Source organism: Leucoraja erinacea, chromosome 31 (genome assembly GCF_028641065.1).
Source record: "Leucoraja erinacea ecotype New England chromosome 31, Leri_hhj_1, whole genome shotgun sequence".
In the NCBI taxonomy this organism is placed as follows: domain Eukaryota; kingdom Metazoa; phylum Chordata; class Chondrichthyes; order Rajiformes; family Rajidae; genus Leucoraja; species Leucoraja erinaceus.
This window is the reverse complement of record NC_073407.1, coordinates 2,264,210-2,285,794: the sequence shown is the minus strand read 5'-3', so window position 1 is coordinate 2,285,794 and position 21,585 is coordinate 2,264,210. Positions and strand designations below refer to the sequence as shown.

The 21,585-nt window shown below is 45.2% G+C and overlaps 1 protein-coding gene across 1 annotated transcript in view; it reads right to left on the bottom strand.

Annotated features, from left to right (window-relative positions):
- Nucleotides 1-17,781, bottom strand: part of phf19 (PHD finger protein 19) — a 60,337-nt gene extending 42,556 nt beyond the window's left edge. The window contains exons 1-2 of the mRNA XM_055659771.1: nucleotides 17,494-17,781; nucleotides 2,418-2,615 (exon numbers count right to left, since the gene is read on the bottom strand). Of these exons, the coding sequence (XP_055515746.1) occupies nucleotides 2,418-2,600 (183 nt within the window). The 5' untranslated portion in view covers nucleotides 2,601-2,615; nucleotides 17,494-17,781. The remainder of the gene's footprint in view (nucleotides 1-2,417; nucleotides 2,616-17,493) is intronic.
- Nucleotides 17,782-21,585: the final 3,804 nt, after the last annotated feature.

The following is a 21,585-nucleotide window of genomic DNA, read 5'->3' as shown; positions in this document are numbered from 1 at the left end:
TAGTTTTAGGCCCACCGAGTCGGTACTGACCAACGATCCCCGCACACTAACACAACCCTACACACACTAGGGACAATTTTACATGTATACCAACCAAGCCAATTAACCTACAAACTCGCATGTCTTCGGAGTGTGGGAGGAAACCGAAGATCTCGGAGAAAACCCATGCAGGTCACGGGGAGAACGTACGAACTCCGTGGAGACAAGCACGCGTACTCAGGATCGAACCCCGCTCTCTAGCGCGGTAAGGCAGTAGCTTTACCGCTGCGCCACCGTGCTGCCTCAAAGAATCTCAGTTCCCAAGGCATTATTAGAACATGGAACAATACAGCACAAGAACAGGCCCTTCGGCCCGGCAATGTCTGCTCTGAACATGATGCCGAGACCAACACTCATCTACAGCATATATCCCACATCCCACCATACTTTTGCAAATGGGATTTGAGAGGCAATATTGATGAAATGGTACAGGTCTACAAAGCAGGAACACAGGGTCGTGAGATTCATGTACATGCATGTCACAAAGATGACAGGGTATAGTTAGCTAAACATGACATCGCAGACTTCATGAACAGGCACCCTGAATGGTGCAACAGTTATAGAGTCATAGAGCTCTAAAGCATGGAAACAGGGCCATTGACCCACCTTGTCCAAACCAAGTTGCCATATTGGGCTAGTCCCATTTGCCTATATTTATCCAATATCCCTCTAAACCCTTCCTATCCACATATCATTCCAAATATCTTTTACAAGTTGTGATTATATTTGTTTCTACAACTTCCTCTGGCATTTCATTCCACTACTCTCCGAGTTAAAAGGTTGCCTAGGAAACCGAGTTTTTTTTTTACACAAATGGTGGTAAGTGTATGGAACGAGCTGCTGGTGGAGGTAGTTGAGGCAGGTACTATCGCAACGTTTAAGAAACATTTAGACAGGTACTTGGATATGACAGGTTTAGAGGGATATGGGCCAAACCAGGCAGGTGGGACTCGTGTAGATGGGGCATGTTGGTCGGTGTGGCCAAGACGGGTTGAAGGGCCTGTTTCCATGCTGCATGCGTCTATTACTAATCCTATTTGCCTCCTTTAAGTCCCTAACCTTCTATGGTTTCCCTATTTAAGTGACTTCTAACAGTCTCTGAAAAGTGATTATGTCCGTGTAAAATATTATTTCTCAAATTCCCTTTAAAACTCTTTCCTCCCATTTTAAACCTATGCACTCTTCTTTTTGATAATCCTACAATGGGAAAATGATACTGACTATCTAACGTACATATGCACATAATCATAATGTACCCATTTTGTCAAATGCCAAAGATGCCCCATTTTGGCTGTGTTTGGCCTTTGGCCCTCTAAACCATTCTTATCTATGTCCTCGTCCAAGTGTCTTTTAAATGGTGTTATAGTACCTGCCTCAACTACCCCCTCTGGCAGCTCGTTCCATATACCCACCACCCTATGAGTGAAAAGGTTGCCCCTCAGGTTCCTATTAAATCTTTCCCCTCTCACTCGGGCAAGTGCCGCTGTGAAATTAATAACTCTTGTGCAACCCTGAAGTTCGGCACCTATGTCCATGTTTGGACCAAGGTTGAAATGAGACTTGGGTTCAATGATCATGGTGAAACCTTACCTGATGACCGGTGACAAGGTCATCTGCCACTTGATGGCACTTTCCACGTTATTTGCCATTACCCTCCCAATGGTTGAGAGCACTGATCAGAAAGTAGCGAATTACGGGCGCAGCCCAGACCACCACACAAACCAACCTCCCTTCCATCGACCATTTAAACCTCACGCTGCCTCGGCAAGGCCAGCAGCATAATCAAGGACGTGTCACACACTGGCCACTCCTCCTCCCCTCTCCAATTGGGCAAAAGGTACAGAAGTGTGAAAACGTACACCTTCAGATTCAGGGACAGTTTCTACCCAGCTGTTATCAGGCAACTGGACCATCCTTCCACAACCAGAGAGCTGTCCTGAACTACTATCTACCTCATCGGGGACCCTCGAACTATCTTTGATCGGACTTCACTGACTTTACCTTGCATTAAACTATATCTGTACACTGTGGATGGCTCGATTGTAATCATGTATTGTCTTTCCGCTGGCTGGTTAGCACTCGGTACACATGACAATAAACTAAACTGTACTGAAGTAGTTAGCAGCATAGATGTCTCCTCCCTTTGGGGGTACAGGATTAGGGGCAATGTTACATACTGTTGGCTAGGTGCGAGTGATGGGGCGTACTGGAATGACTTGCCTAATGGCAGGCGCAGCTAGACCACAGCATAAACACTCAGTCCAGCAGCCAGGATATTGTCTAGGCCCTGGCATTTAGAAATAGGAAATGCTAGTTTAGAGGCATTTTATTAAAACCAACATTTGCTATTTTACTGTTTGAGTCAGGAATATTCATGCCTTCTTGATTTTTCCAAGGTAGACCAACCCATCTGTCCATCTTGACAAGACATACTGTCCTTCTGTGAAGGCACATTCCTGTTGTACGAGCACCGTTCCGTTTTGCAGAGGTTTGACGGAGATCTTCTCGATCTTTTTGTTGATGATCCCAACATCACACAGTTGCAACGTGCCGTTCTCCATCAGCTCCTCCTCTCGCTGCAGATAAACATCACACATTAATAATATTATTAGTGTTAGCCAACCAGCAGTTCTACACACTCCATGTACTGAAAGCTTTATGGTGGTGGCAAGGTGGCGCAGCGGTAGAGTTGCTGCCTTACAGCGTCAGAGACCCCGGTTAATTCCAGACTACGGGTGCTGTCTCTACAGAGTTTGCACGTTCTCCCCGTGACCGCATGGATTTCCCCCGGGTGCTCAGGTCTCCTCCCACACTTCAGTAAAGATTATAAATTGTCCCTAGTCTCTAGGATAGTCTCTGGTCAGCGTGGAATAAGTGGGCTGAAAGGCCTGTTTCTGCACTATATCTCTAAACTCAACAAAAACAAATTACCAAAGAATAAGTGGTCTCTTATAAACTGACAATTGGATAATCTGAAATCTATGATCCTTAGGGAACCGTTGTTGATGAGCCTTATAGAGTTGCATCACAACTTCCTGACTAGAATTGTGCCCCGATCAATGAAAACAAGTATACCATAAGCTTTCCTTGCCACTGTCGACTTGTACACTTGGATCACAAGATCATCAATGCTGTTAAGGGACTTGCCATTAACTATGAATATTTTCCATGGATATTCAACCTCGGAGTGCAACACCTCACCAAATATGAAATGCTGAAATGTTATATCCTGGATGTCTCCCAGGAGGCCACGAGCAGCTTGATTAGGCTGCCGGTCTAGGTAGGGGCGGGGTGGAGGACAGGCTGGCAGTCGGTGAGGAGGTCGGGACAGTAATGGAGGATGGTGCCGGAGATGGTGGTCGATGGTGCTGGACGGGCCAAAGGGTTGCCGGAGGGTGGTCGTGCCGCCAAGAACATAGGAGGACCGCGTGTGGGGGAACTGCCATGAAGGAGCCGGGGGGGGGGAAACAAATGTGGACCCGCCGGGGGTTCCTTTGTAACTGTGTCGGCGTACTTTGGCTGGTGACTCTTTGCACACCTTGGGTACACAAAACAAAGAATATTACCGTGACTTGTCACATGTGACAATAAAGTATCACTCATTCATTCGCACTTGCTCAGATTAAACTTCATCATCCATTTCTTCAACCATTTTGTAGACTGATTCATATCCCGCTGTATATTGTGACAGCTTTATTTACAGTTCACAATGTCCAGCAGTCTTGAAGTCATCTGCAAATTTATTAACCATCCCATTTACATTTATGCCCAGGTCATGTTTATATATCACAAAAAAAAGGTCTCAGCACTGATCCTCACAGACCGCCAGCCCGAATATTATCCTTCCACCACAACCCTCTATCTTCGATCAGTAAACTAGTTATGAATCTATACGATCAAATTACTGTTAATCCCGTGTATTTTAATCAATTTATTATGGGGAATTTTATGAAAAGGCCTTAATAAAATCCATGTAAACAGCATACACCACCCTACCCTCATCAATCATCTTTGACACTTCCCCAAAATACTCAAATCAAGGCAATCTAGGAAATGACCTGCCATGTACAAAGCCATGCTGACTGTCCCGAATTAACCCATTCTCTTCCAAATTAGAGTAATTCCAATCACAAAGCATTCTCTCCAAAGGCTTGTTGAGGCCAGTTCATTGGCTATATTTAAGTTGAGGCCAGTTCATTGGCTATATTTAAGAGGGAGTAAGATGTGGCCCTTGTGGCTAAAGGGATCAGGGGGTATGGAGAGAAGGCAGGTACAGGATACGGAGTTGGATGATCAGCCATGATCATATTGAATGGCGGTGCAGGCTCGAAGGGCCGAATGGCCTACTCCTGCACCTATTTTCTATGTTTCCCAATATAATGTCACGTCGTAAACTCCATGTGGGAGCAAGTTCCACATTTCCAACCACTGTCCAGGTAAAGAAGTTGATCCTGAATTCCTCCTTGCATTAAAAAAAAGACTATCTTCTCACAGTTTTAGATTGTTCTAAGATGAAAAGCTTTTCCATACCTCGACATATCAAGCACATTCATAATTTCATAGAATGCTATTTGGATCATTCTTAGTGTTTCATTTTCTAGTCTTTTGAATCTTCCATGAATATGATGATATTACTTTTATTATTCATATATATTTAACTAGGCACCTTCTGCAGTTTTGTATAAAGTCTCAGATTATTACAATATGGTTCTATATATATCAAGGATCATGGATTCCTGATTTTTTTATAATATAGAAATTGTCAATGCTGAGTTTTCCATTGTTATTCATCATTGTTGTTTAATGATTTGTGAACGTACACTTTATTCACTAGTGAATTTAATTTGTCATTTATATCTCCATTATATTTAAACGTTTGTTAATATGTTATATTTTGGCTACAAGACACAAGAAACTGCAGATACTGGAATCTTGATGAAAACAAAGTGCTGCAGGTCAGGCAGCATCTGTGAAGGAAAGATGGAAACAAAATGCTGGAGTAACTCAGCAGGTCAGACAACATCTCTACAGAAAAGGAAGCGGTGTCATTTCGGGTGGAGTCTGGGGTTTGAAGAAGGGTCTCGACCCGAAACGTCACCAATTGATTGAAAATTGATGTTTTCAAGAGAGAGTTAGATTTAGCTCTTAGGGCTAAGGGAATCAAGGGTCATGGGGAAAAAGCCGGAACGGGGTACTGATTTTGGATGATCAGCCATGATCATATTGAATGGCGGTGCTGGCTCAAAGGGCCGAATGGCCTACTCCTGCACCTATTTTCTATGTTTCGATTCCTTTTCTCCTGAGATGCTGCCTGAGTTACTCCAGCATTTTGTGTCTGTCTTTGGTCTAAACCAGCATCTGCAGTTCCTACCTACAGAGCATTTACGAAGGGAATGGCCAGGTGACGTTTCAGGCACTGAATGGAGGAGGGGGAGAAAGCTGGAAGAGAAGCGGGAGTTAGACAAAGGGTTAGACATGGATACAGGCTGGGGGGGGAGTGTAATAGGTAGGTGGAGTAAGTGATAAAGGCTAGAGGTGAAAGGGTCAAAAGGGTGTCAGATGAGCAGCGAGTGAAATGTAAAACTGTCGGGAGGGATATAGGTGGATAGGATGGGGGGGAAAAAGAGGGCGAAATAAAAGGAAAATGGGGACGAGGATGGGAGATGAGTGTATGAAGGATGGGAAAGGAGTAGGTAGGGTGACTGGGGGGTTAGGTGATGATGAGAGAAATGGAAAGTGAAAGGTGAGGGAGGATTTGATCAGCAAATGAGTGGAGTAAGTGGCAGAAGCTAGAGGTGAAAAGAAGTCAAAAGGGGTGTCAGTCACTCCCAGTTTTCAATGGCATTCCTTTGTGGAATGAACCCCCCTAATATCATTAGATACAACATTAGGATGTACATATATTTGTTTGTTCCTATGCATGATTGACACGGTTTCTACTCCATTCGTACTTTTAGAAAATTGTTCTTTCTTATCAGTCTTTGATGCTATTAGTTTAGTTTAGAGATTTGTCCTACCAGGTCCGTGGCGACCAGCGATCCCCATACACCAACACTATCGTACACATCAGGGACAATTTTACCGAAGCCAATTAGCCTACAAACCTGCACGTCTTGAGTATGGGAGAATACCGGAGTGGTCACAGGGAGAATGTACAAACTCCGTACAGACAACACCCAGAGTCAGGATCGAACCCGGGTCACCTGTACCACTGCACCGCCCTAGTGTAATTGATTACAATGTGATGTAATATAGTTACCATATTGAGCGCCTTTTGCGTATAGGTTGCTCTGTTACAACATACATTAACATAAACGCAATTTGGATATAAAGCGAGCAATAGATTAGGGAATACTTCTTGTATTAAGCGGGATGAATGGATTCTAACGCAATTTCAATCAGCAAATACAAACAACTTAAAAGTTACTTTGGAAATTCTCAAGCAGGAACAAAATGGTCTTGGTAAAAAAAGTCAAACGAGCAAAAAACTTGTGTCCAGTAATTTCCCTGCAGTAGTCAGGCCCCGTTTTCTCTTAAGAACACAGCTGCTAGTTTCACAGCGGTTGGCCATTGACATTGACAAGCAGTTGCTTCTACAGATATTTGTGCAATGATACTCTGTTAATACAATGTGGTATTGTTAGCTTGCCGTAACAAATATGAACCTGGAGCTTTTGAAAAGACCTTTTAACCTGCAGGTTACAAAATGCAGTTTTGCGAGTCTGAACCTCTCCAGCCCCCTAACCCAACTTATCCCCATTGACATGAGAGTTTTCAGAACACCATTTTCTAGAATGCAACTTTTCTGGGCAACACAACTACCACATCAGAGACAGCAGAACTACCTGCATTTTCCAAACTATGGACAAAATCGATATATGTTTGTGAAAATGGAATCTGTTTGTTACCCGGAGATGGTTTGTGACGGCACCGTGTCACAGCGGTACGGTTGCTGCCTTACAGCGCCAGAGTCTCGGGTTCCATACTTACTATGGGTGCTGTCTGTGTGGAGTTTGTATGTTCTTCACTGGACTGCAGGGTTTTCTTCGGGAGCCCTGGTTTACTCCCACACTCGAAAAACGTTCAGGTTTGTAGGTTAATTGGTTTCAGTTAAATTTTAAACTGTACTTAGTTTGTGAGGTTTAAGTTTCAGTTTTAGAGAAACAGTGCGGAAACAGGCCCTTTGGACAACCGAGTCCACGACAACCAGCGATCTTCATAAACTAGCACTATCCTACACACTAGGGACAATTGACAATCTTTACCGAACCCAATTAACTTACAAACCTGCTCATCTTTGTAGATGTGGGAGGAAACCGGAGCACCCGGAGAAAACCCATGCGGTCACAGGGAGAACGTGCAAACTCCGCACGGACAGCACCCGTAGTCAAGATTGAACCCGGATCTCTGGCACTGCAAGACAACAACTCTACCGCTGCGCCACCGTGCCACTCTAGTCTGTGTATTTCGACAAACACTGGACACCATTAATTCTATCGCTGCTAGTTACCCATTCCAACGAATGTTGGTCAATCCAAATGTTGACTTGAATCCCTGGTTACCGAATCTAATCATTTCTCTATATGGGAACGCCTCTGCTTTCAACATAAATCACTTCTGATTTGCCGCTGAACTGAAAACAGGCCCCCACAAGTCTCCACCCGTCCCTCTCCTCTTGGACTCCCCAGAATGGCCTTGAGTCTGAAGAAGGGTCTCGACGCGAAACTTCACCCATTCCTTCTCTCCTGAGATGCTGCCTGTCCCGCTGAGATACTCCAGCATTTTGTGCCTATCCCCAACTCCTGTCGTTTGTTTTGACCCTTCTTTCAATGCAGTAGCTGAAATGAAAGCCATTCGGGAGTCTGAACTCCTCTGTTGTTTCTGCAAAGTAAATCAATAAAGTGAAGCATTTTTTGTACCAGTTTTTATTATATTTAACATTTCAGGGTGTTTTGTTGCTGGATATTTTAGCAAAGTTTCCAATAGCTTTAATACCATCAGTAGACCTGCAGCCTCACATTGACAGAAACCCGAGTTCAAACCTGACCTCAGCTGCTGTCTGTGTGGAGTTTGCACATGACCTGGGTTCGATCTTGACTATGGGTGCTGTCTGTACAGAGGTTGTACGTTCTCCCTGTGACCTGCGTGCATTTTCTCCGGGTGCTCCGGTTTCCTCCCACACTCCAAACATTTACAGGTTTGTATGTTAATTAGCCTCTGTAAATTGCCCCTAGCGTCTAGTGTATGCAAAATAGGGGTAACATAGAACTAGTGTGAATTGGTAATCAATGGTCACTGTGGATTCAGTGGGCTGAAGGGCCTGTTTAAATGCTGTACCTTTCAGTCAGTCAGTTGCTGATGAAAAACTAATTGCCTTGGGGCAACCTGGAGTTTAATGCTAAAAATATATTTTTGAGTATCAGGGCAGCACAGTGGCACAGGTTCAGGCCCGGGTCTTCGGAGTTGTAAGGTAGCATGAAGACCCGGGCTTGAACCTGACCATGGTGCTGTCTGTACGGAGGTTGCATGTTCTCCCTGTGACTGCATGGGTTTTCTCCTGGGTGCTCTGGTTTCATCCCACACTCCAAAGGCGTACAGGTTTGTAGGTTAACTGGCTTTGGTAACATTGTAAATTGTCCCTAGTGGGTAGGATAGTGCTAGTGCACGGGGTGATCGCTGGTCGGGATAGACACGGTGGGCCGAAGGGCCTGTTTCCGCGCTGTATCTCTAAAGTAAACTAGAGACCCAGCCTACTCAAACTCTCCCCATAGCTCACACCCTCTAGTCCTGACAACATCCTTGTAAATCTTCTCTGAAGCCTTTCGAGCTTGACAATAACATGGTGCCCAGAACTGAACACAATATTCTCAATGCGGTCTCACCAACATCTTATACAACTGCAACATGACCTCCCAACTTTTATTCTCAATACTGATGAAGGCTAACGCGCCAAAAGCCTTTTTGATCACATCCACCTGCGGCTTGAACTTCAAGGAGCGCTACACTTGTACTCCTAGATCCCTCTGTTCTACAACACTCCCCAGAGGCCCACCATTCACTGCGTAGGTCCTGCCCTTGTTAGACGTCACAAAATGCAACTCCTCACACTTCTCTGTATTGAATTCCATCAACCATTCCTCCGCCCACCTGGCCAATCGATCCAGATCCTGCTGCAATCGTTCACAACCATCTTCACTATCTGCAAAACCACCCACTTTTGTATCATCAGGAAACTTGCTAATCTTGCCCTGTGTGTTCTCATCCAAATCATTGAGGTAGATGACAAACAGTAACGGGCCCAGCACCAAACCCTGAGGCACACCACTAGTCACAGGCCTCCAGTCCGTGAAGCAACCTTCCACCATCACCCTCTGCTTCCTTCCATGGAGCCAATTTGCTATCCATTCAGTTATCTCTCCTTGGATCCCATGTGATCTAACCTTCCAGAGCAGCCTACTATGCGGAACCTTGTCGAATGCCTTACTGAAGCCCATGTACACAACATCTACAGCTCTGCCCTCATCGACCTTTTTAGTCACGTCTTCAAAAAAATCAATCAGATTTATGAGACACGACCTCCCACGTACAAAACCATGCTGTCCCTAATCAACCCTTGCCCGTCCAAATGTCTGTATAACCTATCCCTCAGAATACTCTCTAGTAACTTTCCAACTACAGATATTAAGCTCAGCAGCCTATAGGTCCCAGCATTTTCCCTGCAGCCCTTCTTGAAAAGAGGCACAACATTTTCCACCCTCCAGTCTTCCGGCACCACTCCTGTATTTAAGGACGACTCGTAAATTTCAACCAGGGCTCCTGCAATATAGCTCTCTAGTTTCCCGCAATGTCCTCGGATATATCTGATCAGGCCCTGGAGATTTGTCCACCTTCATACAACACAGTACCTTCAGTACTTCTTCGACGGTAACACTGACTGCTCTCAAGACACTTCCATTAACTGCCCCAAGTTGCTCCGTCCAACTGTCTTTCTCCTCGGTAAATGCAGAGGAGAAATACTCATTGTAGACCTTGCCCATCTCCTATGGCTCCACACAAAGGTGACCGCTTTGATTCCTGAGGGGTCCCACTCTCTCTCTCTATTTACCCTTATTTATAAAATATTTTAGGATTGCCCTTAATGTTACCGTCCAGAGCTTCTGGCCCCTTTTGCCCTTCTGATCTTTTAAAATTTACTCCTTAGTTCCCGAACGTCCTCCAGGGATGCACTTGATCCGAGTTGTCCCTTGCATCCTTCTTACTTTTGACCAATGTCTCAATTTCCCTCGTCAGCCAAGTTTCCTGACGTTTGCCTGCTTTGCCCTTCACTCTAATGGGGACGTACATATCCTGCGCCTTCGCCAGCACATTGTTAAAAACATCCAACTTGGCTGATGTTCCTTTCCCCTCAAATAACCTGCCCCAGTCAACTTGAGCGAGACCTTCGCTCATACCCTCAAGGTTGGGTAATGAGCGGACATTTTATACTCACTCATAAAATTCCCATCCAAACTTTAGTGGTCATTTTGAACAGCGTTTAAATATCTTTTAATATCAGTCACAAAGGCCAAAGTGCAAAAATGGTACTGTTCAATAGCAAGTTCTTTATGCATCACTTATATTGACAGGGCATCTCTCCAATTCTCAGTGGAGTCTTTTTGGTTCTAAATAAAGACTTTATGAAAAGCATTAAGAACTATCAGAACTATTTAATAAGGCGATTCGATATTATCTTGATCACCTTAACCTTATAGGGACTCATTTAGATCTGTAAAATTACATAAGAATCATTAAATTAATTATTTCTCAAAAATATATAGTTACATATTAAGGTTAATAAGTGTATCGAGTTAGGTATGATGCCGCTACTTTTTATACTTGAATAAGAATGTTTCAGCTTTGGAGATGTTACCCAGATCAGTTCCTCAGATGACTTTTCTGCTGATAATTCAAAGTTTAAGGCTAAGGCTTAACGCAATACAGTTTCATTTATTCTACTCTACCTCACATGTGCAGTTCAGCCTTAAACACTGTGTCAGCAGAGCTTGCTCAGGCCTGTTGCCTCAATGTCAAAAGGTCCTGGGGTTCAAACTGCACTCGAGACAAGATCACAAGACTCTGGATGACCACCAGTGCAGTGCTGAGATTATATTTATATTCTATATACTTTCTATATTCTATATAGACTCTACTATATTTCAGATCCTAGGTTATCGGCCGGGCTGCGAAGAACAAAGATGGACCCGGCGGCAGGGGGGGCACTTAGAACAATAGAGGGATCCTGTAGGGGTGGTGGAGGCACCGAGAGCAAAGAGGGACCACCGGGACTGTAATGAGTTACATCAAAAATAGATGCAGGAGGAGTACATTTGTCCCTTCGAGCCAGCATCGCCATTCATTGTGATCATGGCTGATCATCCACAATCAGCAATCCATGCCTGCCTTCTCCCCATATCCCTTGATTCCGCTAGCTCCTAGAGCTCTATCTAACTCGCTTTTAAATTCATCCAGTGAACTGGCCTCTACTGCCCTCTGTGGCAGAGAATTCCACAAATTCACAACTCTCTGGGTGAAAAAGTTTTTTCTCATCTCAATTTTAAATGGCCTCCCCTTTATTCTTAGACTTTGGCCCCTGGTTCTGGATTCCCCCATCATTGGGAACATTTTTCCTGCATTAAGCTTGTCCGGACCTTTTATAATTTTATATGTTTCTATAATATGCCCTCTCATCCTTCTAAATTCCAGTGAACACAAAAGTACTTTTATAACTTTGCCAGTGTCAGTTATGTAGCGGCTCTGAGAGAATTTTGCATATTGTATGAAAAACAAAGAATTTCACTGCATCTAGGTACGTGTGACAATGGAGTATCATTAAATCATTGGAAAAGTCCTCCCTTGTTGTTTGAAAGCCCACACTGTCGACGTCAACACTCCATCACACATTCAATCACCCATTGGGATCAGGGATTCCGATTTTTGGACCATTGGGATCTCTATCGGGACAGAGATGATAGGTACGAGGGAGGTGCAGCACTTGAACTGGGGGGGGGACAAACATCCTCACAGGGAGGGTTGCTGGTGCTACTCAGGAGGGGTTAAACTAGAATGGCGGTGGGGTGGGAACCAGAGCAGTAAATGGAAGGGCTGATGAGAAAGTGGAGGCTATGAGTCTCAATGGAAGGAGAGGCAGGGAGAGGTTCATGACTATGGGGATAATGAAGTGTGTTTACTTCAATGCAAGGAGTATTGTGGGTAAAGCTGAGGAACGTGGAGCCTGGATCAGTGCTTGGAATTGTGACATTGTGGCCATTACTTGGAAACTTGGTTGCGGGAAGGACACGACAGGCAAATCAACGTGCCTGGGGTTCGATGTTTCAGACGAGATAGAGAGGGCGTAACAGAGGTGGAGGAGTTGCTTTGCTGATCAGAGAGAATGTCTTGGCAGTACTCAGGGAAGACATACTGCAGGGTACGTCTACTGAAGGGCCTGTCCCACTTGGTGGCGCGCAAAGATTTTGTGAATCCCAAAATGCTGGGGAGCCGCGCTCTACCGTGTGTCACTGCCTACGCCACCACGCGCACGTAATGCACGCCATACGCATAATTGATGTTGTATACATGACGCGCAAATGACACCCAAATGTGACAGGCCCTTGTGGCATTATGGTTGGAACTCACAAATAAGGAGCAATTACTCTAATGGGATTATATTATAGGACACCCAATAGCCAATGTCCAATAGCAATAGCCAATATCCTAACCAACAGACCACAATCAGTGAAGATAGAGGACAAATAATCCTCTACAATAATCCTCAATACTGGTGCTCCACAAGGATATGTTCTCAGCCCCCTTCTTTACTCATTGTACACCCACGACTGTGTAGCCATGTACAAATCTCAATCAATGTACAAATTCGCGGACGGCACCGCCATACGGATATCAAATAACGACGAGATGGAGTGCAGGAAGAGGATTGAGAACCTCATGTCCTGGTGTCGAGACAACAACCTTTCTCTCAATGTCAGCAACACAAAGGAGATAGTGATCGACTTCAGGAAGCAAAGCGATATTGACGGTTTGCATTGACGGTGCCAAAGTAGAAATGGTTAAAAACTTCAAATTCCTAGGAGTCGATATCACCAACAACTTCTCCTGGACCAACAACTATTGAAGCAACGACTTAAGAAGTTCAGATTGTCCCCAACAACTCTCACCAACTTCTACAGATGCGCCAGAGAAAGCATTTGATCAGGATGCATCACAGCTTGGTTTGGGAACAGCTCCATCCAAGACTGCAAATTGTGGACACAGCCCAGACCATCACACAAACCAACCTTTCCATTGACTCCATTTATATATCACGCTTCCTCGGCAAGGCCTGCAGCATAATCAAAGACAAGTCGCATCCTGGCCACTCCCCTCCCCCATCGGGCAAAAGGTATAGAAATGTGAAAAAGCACGCCTCCAGATTCAGGGACAGTTTCTTCCCAGCTGTTATCAGGCAACTGAATCATCCTACCACAGTTGGAGAACAGCCCCGAACTATTATCTACCTCATTGGTGACCCTCGGACAATGTTTGATCAGATTTTACTGACTTTACCTTACACAAAACGTCATTCCCTTATCATGTATCTATACATGTAAATGGATCAATTGTAATTATGTATTGTCTTTTTGCTGACTGGTTAGCATGTGACAAAAACAAGAGCTTTTCACTGCACCTCAGTATGCGTGACAATAAACTAAACTAAACTAGTCAGCGGGAGATAGAGGATCAGATATTTAGACAGTTTAAGGATGCAAGAACCACAGAGTAGTTGTAGTGGGTGACTTTAAAAGATGAGATAGCCGCATAAAAGATGAGATAGCGGCACATTTGGATAGCAGTAATAGGATCGGTCCGAGTCAGCATGGATTTACGAAGGGGAAATCATGCTTGACTAATCTTCTGGAATTGTTTGAAGATGTAACTAGGAAAATGGACAAGGGAGAGCCAGTGGATGTAGTGTACCTGGACTTTCAGTAGCATTTGATAAGGTCCCACATAGGAGATTAGTGGGCAAAATTAGGGCACATGGTATTGGGGGTTGAGTGCTGATATGGATAGAGAAGTGGTTGGCAGACAGGAAACAAAGAGCAGGGATTAACGGGTCCCTTTCAGAATGGCAGGCAGTGACTAGTGGGGTAACGCAAGGCTCGGTGCTGGGACCGCAGCTATTTACAATAAACATCAATGATTTGGATGAAGGGATTCAAAGTAACATTAGCAAATTGGCAGATGACTCAAAGCTGGGTGGCAGTGTGAACTGTGAGGAGGATGCTATGAGAATGCAGGGTGACTTGGACAGGTTGGTGGAGTGGGCAGATGCATGGCAGATGAAGTTTAATGCAGATAAATGTGAGGTTATCCACTTTGGTAGCAGAAACAGGAAGGCAGTTTACTATCTAAATGGCGAAAGTTGGGAAAAGGGGAAGTACAACGGGATCTGGTGGTCCTTGTACATCAGTTTATGAAAGTAAGCATGCAGGTACAGCAGGCAGTGAAGAAAGCGAATGGCTTGTTGGCCTTTATAAAAAGAGGATTCGAATATAGGAGCAAAGAGGTCCTTCTGCAGTTGCACAGAGCCCTAGTGAGACCACACCTGGAGCATTGTGTGCAGTTTTGGTCCCCTAATTTGAAGAAGGACATTCTTGCTATTGAGGGAGTGCAGCGTAGGTTTACAAGGTTAATTCCCAGGATGGCAGGACTGTCATATGCTGAGAGAATGGAGCAGCCGGGCTTGTACACTCTGGAGTTTAGAAGGATGAGGGTATCTCATTGAAACATATAAGATTGTTAAGGGCTTGGACACGCTAGAGGAAGTAAACATGTTCCCGATGTTGGGGGAGTCCAGAACCAGGGGCCACAGTTTAAGAATAAGCAGTAAGCCATTTAGAATGGAGACGAGGAAACACTTTTTCTCACAGAAAGTGGTGAGTCTGTGGAATTCTCTGCCTCAGGTTCTGGAGGCAGGTTTTCTGGATGCTTTCAAGAGAGAGCTAGATAGGGCTCTTAAAAATAGCGGAGTCAGGGGCTATGGGGAGAAGGCAGGAACGGGGTACTGATCTACATTTGGTCTCGCCGATGTACAGAGTCCACACCTTGAACAACGGATACAGTAGATGATGTTGGAGGAGGTGCAAGTGAAACTCTGCCTAACCTGAAAGGACTGTCGGGGTCCTTGGACAGAGTCGAGGGAGGAGGTATAGCGAGAGGTGTTGCAGGGGAAGCAACGGCAGAGCTGTGGGGTACCAAGGATGTGGGTGTGAGGGCCTCATCTGCGATGGAAGAGGGGAACCCCTGTTCCCTAAAGAATTAGGATATCTAGAATGACCTGGTATGGAACACCTGATCTTGGGCGCAGATGCGGTGTAGATGGAGGAATTGGGAGAAGGGGATAGAGTCTTTGCAAGATGCAGGGTGGGAAGAAGTGTAGTCGAGATAGTTATGGTAGTCAATAGGTTCATGATAGACGTCAGTCAATAGTCTATCTCCTGTGATGGAGACGGTGAGATTAAGAAAGGGGAGGGAGGTGTCGGTGGATGCAAAGAACACAACTGATATTGGAGAATTTAATGTAGACTAAAATGCTGGAGAAACTCAGCGGGTGAGGCAGCATCTATGGAGCGAAGAAAATAGGCGACGTTTCGGGTCGAGACCCTTCTTCACTGACCTAACCCAAAACATTGTCTGTTCATTCTCTCCACAGATGTCGTCTGACCTGCTGAGTATCCTCCAGCACTTTGTGTTTTGCTGAAGATTCCAGCACCTGCAGTCCATGCAATTGTGTTGTAGGATGAGATTCCTCATGGCCTTACTCTGGCAATTACTTTATTTTAGACTATAGAGAGATACAACACAGAAACAGATCCTTTGGCCCACCGAGTCCGCCGCGCTGACCAGTGATCCCCCCCCCCCCCACCCACCCCCACCCCACCCACTATCCTACACACACACTAGGGACATTTTACAGAGGCCAATTAACATACAAACCTGTGCGTCTTTGGAGTGTGGAAGGAAACCCGAGTGCCTGGGGAAAACCCACTCGGACTGAGGTGAGAAAAAACTTTTTCACCCAGAGAGTTGTGAATGTATGGAATTCCCTGCCACAGAGAGCAGTGGAGGCCAAGTCACTGGATGGATTTAAGAGAGAGTTAGATAGAGCTCTAGGGGCTGGTGGAGTCAAGGGATATGGGGAGAAGGCAGGCACGGGTTATTGATAGGGGACGATCAGCCATGATCACAATGGATGGCGGTGCTGGCTCGAAGGGCCGAATGTCCTCCTCCTGCACCTATTTTCTATGTTTCTATGACACGGGGAGAAAGTACAAACTCCCGACAGACAGCATCCGAGGTCAGGATCGAACCCGGGTCTCTGGCGCTGTGAGGCAGCAACTCTACCGCTGCGCCACCGTGGTCAGGGATGGAGCAGTTGTAGTGACCGGGAGCTGCAGTGGTCCAGGCGGGCAGAGTTGCTGCCTCACAGCGGGCACCCAGCCACCCAGCCTGCGCTCCCTGCGTCTCGGCGGGAGAGAGGAGACGCTCACGCCGGGAGGGTGTGAAGTGTGTGAGTGGCCCGATCCTCCGTCAATCAGCCAGGCAGCTCCACAAACCCCGGTGTGGGCTCAGTAACTGAAGTTGGTTACACTCTCTGCAACATTACTACAAAAAAAAAACCCGACCCAGTTCATTCATAACATGAACTTTGTACCAAAACGAGGGATGACACCGGATGAAATAATAAACCAGACCCGTGCTCTATCTCACCCCCGAACTGAGTGAGTCACCGTCAGAAATAACTATATACAGAACTGAACTCTTGCACAGAATATCAGGCAACTTCCATCAACTTTAACACACGCCAGCCCTGAGCGGGCTTTACATTAGACACGACTAAAAAGAAATAAATAACTTTATAATTTTAAACTTTTTTCCCTTAGATTATTCAATTTACTAATGAACATCATTACAGGTTATTTAAATAATAATAATAATATTAATAATAATAATAATAATATGAACAGGTAGCAGTCAGGTCCCAGAACAGAAAGAAACACCGGGCACCGGATCACAGCTGATCAGATGCCGGCAATATCCATGTTATTAATCCTGGACAATTATACTGTTTAAAATTCAAATGGCATTGCATAAACTCAGAATAATCTGCAACTTCATAAATAGCAAAGTGGCATTAAGAAATTCTGAAGCAAATTGCATTAGTTTGCTGCAAGAAAACAAAAGAACAATTTGCAACTTAATGCATGGTGTGACTCGGGTTAGGGGAAATCCCGCCCGTTTGCATTCAATACAGAATATTTCAGAACATGGTTAATTTTATAATCGACATTAAGAGCACATCTTTGGGGGCTGGCACACTCCCACAGCCGCCCTCCGCTGTGTCACTGCACTAACCTGCTCCAGTTCCTGTATCTCCCTCTGTGTGTGAGTGAGTGAGCGTGTGTGTGTGTGTGTGTGTCTGAGCCGCTGTCGCTCCGCCGCTGCCAGCGCTGTCTGTGCGGCCACAGCCCGGGAACGGCTCGGTCCCAGACGGGGCAGGGGCAGGGCAGGGCAATGCAGGGAGTGTCAGTCCGCCCACTTGCTCCTCACAGCTCCTTGCCCCCACGAGTCGCCATTTTTTCCCTTTCCCGCGATTTATTTGCGTGTGCTTATGTAATTAACACATCATCAAGGAAGTTAGCGGCGTGTGTATGTGCGGGCAACTAACTACACGGCGAAATGTCACAGCGCCACGGGAGACATATACACTGCATGATCCAGACCCAAGCGCACGCCGGGGACGCAGAACCCTTCACAAGCCATATTTGTTTAAGGCAGCAGTTTTATCCGTGCAAAATAATTGCAGTTCCAGGGGCATCTACAAAGTTAAAAAAAAAACTTCTTTAAAGTTTGCTCATTAGTTTGCCTGTTTTGTGATCAGAGTTTGCAAGTGGAGACGAGGTGTCATTTGCTCCAACACCGACACCGCGCTTCTTTGCACGGTTGGAACGTGTCGCAGATTTGGACCCAACCCAAACTTACACATAGTCTAACGACTATAACGATTTGACAAATAAGACTTGTAAAAGATGATCTCACTATGAGTCAACGCTCTTACTGCAGTTTTGGCAGGAAACTCGCGGAGAAGAGAGTTTCATGCAAAAGGTTAAACCAAAAATAAAAAACACTCCAGAAGCCGCAGATTTGACACCATAGAAAACGCTGGATTTCCACAGATAATCTGTGGAGAGGAACAAGGTTAGCGGTTCCGATGTGAAGGTGGTTCACTGAGATGAATGGAGTGGGGATGGATGCTCTCCACAGATGCTGACTGTTTTTATGCCATGTTTCATGTTGCCGCGGGGGGCAGGAAAAACTGCCAGGGGCCATTCACACAGTCTGTAGTGAGGTGGTTTAGTTTATTTTAGAGAACCGGCGAACACTAACACTATCCTGCACACCACGTACAATTTTACCGAAACCATTTAACCTACAAACCTGTACGTGTTGGTAGTGTGGGGAGAAACCGGAGAAAACCCACGAAGAGAAGGTACAAACGCTGTACAGGCAGCACCCGTGGTCAGGATCGAACCCGGGTTGCCGGAGATGCAAGGCAGCAACTCTACCGCTGCGCCTCCCTGGTTGACTTGCTTGTTTGTGAAACTTTGCAATCACCTGACCTATAGATCCTTCAGGCAGCAGGGGGAGCTCAGGTGAAACACAGGTAAGGTGCATGTGAGGATTACCAGGTACAACCACCTGACACATGAGAACATCAGGTACACATGCATTACTCAAGTGAGAAGATCGGGTGCACACGCATGACATATCAGGACAGCAGGTTCATGACACACATGCAAACATTAGGTTCACATACATGCAGGAAAATATTTTAGTCAGGGGGTGGTGAATCTGTGGAACTCTTTACCACAAATGGCTGTGGAGGCCAAGTGAATTGATCTATTTAAGGCAGGGATAGATAGATTACTGATTAGTATGGGTGTCAGGGGTTATGAGGAGAAGGTAGGAGAATGGGGTTGAGAGGGAAATATTAGATCAGTTATGATTGAATGGCGAGGTAGACTTGATGGGCCGAATGGCCTAATTCTGCTCCTATAACCTATGAACACGAGGTACTCACACATGTCATAGCCATGATAAAGACCAGACATGCATGATAATATGAGAATATCAGATATGCATACCAATGTAGAAATAAAGAACTGCAGATGCTGGTTAATACACAAAAGGACACAAAGTGCTGGAGTGACTCAGCGGGTCAGGCAGCATCTCTGGAGAATGTGGATAGGTGACGTTTTGGGTTGAGACCCTTAGTTTAGTTCAGTTTAGTTTATTGTCACATGTACCGAGGTACAGTGAAAAAGCTTTTGTTGCATGCTAACCAGTCAGCAGAAAGACAATACATGATTATAATCAATCCGTTTATAGTGTATAGATATATGATAAGAGATTAACATTTAGTGCAAGGTAAAGCCAGCAAGGTCCGGCCAAGGATAGTCTGAGGGACATCAATGAGGTAGATAGTAGTTCAGCACTACTCTCTGGTTGTGGTAGGATGGGTCAGTTGCATGATAACAGCTGGGAAGAAACTGTCCCTGAATCTGGAGGTGTGCGTTTTCACATGTCTGTACATTTTGCCTAATAGGGGAGGGGAGAAGAGGGAGTGGCCAGGGTGCGACTAGTCCTTGATTATGCTGCTAGCCTTGCTGTGGCAGCGTGAGGTATAAATGGAGTCAATAGAAGGGAGGTTGGTTTGTGTGATGGTCTGGGCTGTGTTCACAATTCGCTGTGGAATTCAGAATTCAGAATGAGGTGACCATGGCTGAAAAAGGAAGTCAAAGACCGCATAAAAGCAAAAGAGAAGGGCTATATCTAAAGAGTAAAAGAAAGAGTGGACATTGGACCACTGAAAAATGACATTGGAGAAGGAGTAATGGGGAATAAAGAAATGGCAGATGAATTGAATATGTTTTTTTGCATCAGTCTTCATAGTGGATGACACCAGCAATGTGCAATAAATTCATAGAGTCGGGGTTGGCAGTTAGTGGAGTGGTTATGAACAAGAAAAAGGTGTTTGGGGATCTGAAAGGACTGAAGGTGGATGTCATCTGGACTGGATGGGCTGCGTGCCAGAGTTCTGAAAGAGGTGGCGTTAGAGATTGTGGAGGCAATAGTGGTGATCTTTCAAGATTCACTAGAGTCAGGAGTTGTCCCAGAGGGCTGGAAAATTGCAAATGTTACTCTGCTGTTCTGGAAAGGAGAGAGGCAACAGAGGGGAATCGAAATGCCGCTTACTCTGACCAGTGCTTGGTAAGATTTTAAGGATGTTAAGGATGAGGTTTCTGAGTGCTTAGAAGTTCACAAGAAGGGGACATTTTGCTGACAAATTGCTGGAATTCTTTGAAGGAGTAAATAGTAGGACAGACAAAGGAGAGTCAGTGGGTGTTGTTTACTTTCTGGTGGCCTTTGATAAGGTGCCGCACATGAAGCTGCAGAGGAGGATGAGAGCCCACGGTATTATAGGGAAGATACTAGTATGGATGGTAGACAAAATTGCTGGAGAAACTCAACAGGTGCGGCAGCATCTATGGAGCGAAGGAAATAGGCATCCATCTGAAGAAGGGTTTCGTCCCGAAACGTTGCCTATTTCCTTCGCTCCATAGATGCTGCCGCACCCGCTGAGTTTCTCCAGCAATTTTGTCTACCTTCAATTCTCCAGCATCTGCACTTCCTTCTTGAATATACTAGTATGGATAGCAGGTAGACAAAAATGCTGGAGAAACTCAGCAGGTGAGGCTCCATAGATGCTGCCTCACCCGCTGAGTTTCTCCAGCATTTTTGTCTACCTTCGATTTTCCAGCACCTGCAGTTCCTTCTTAAACAGTATGGATAGCAGGTTAGCTGGATGGCAGTTAGCAAAGAATGGGGATGAAGAGGGTTTTATTCTGTCTGGTTGCCAGTGACCAGTGATGTTCCCCTATGGGTTGGTGTTGGGTTTGTTACTGTTCACATTGTATATTAACGATTTGGATGATGGAATTGATGCCTTTATGGCTAAGTTTGCAGATGATACAAGGATAGGTGGAGGGGCAGATATTATAGAGAAAGTAGGGACTCTGCAGAAGGATTTGGACAGGTTGGGGGGTGGCCAAGGAAGTGGCAGATGGAATATAGTGTAGCAAAGTGTGAGGCATGCATTTTTGTAGTAGGAATAAAGGCGTAGACTATTTTCTAATTGGGGAGAGGATTCAGAAATCGGAGATGCAAATCGGAGGACTCCCAGAAGGTTAATTGGTAGTAAGGAAGACAAATGCAATGTTAGCATTTATTTTAAGAGGACTAGTATAGAGAAACAAATGTAATGTTGAAGCTGTATAAGACACAGGTCAGACCCCATTTGGTGTATTGTGAGCAGTTTTGGGCCCCGTATCTGAGGAGGGATGTGCTGGTGTTGGAGAGGGTCCAGAGGAGAATGATCCCAGGGAT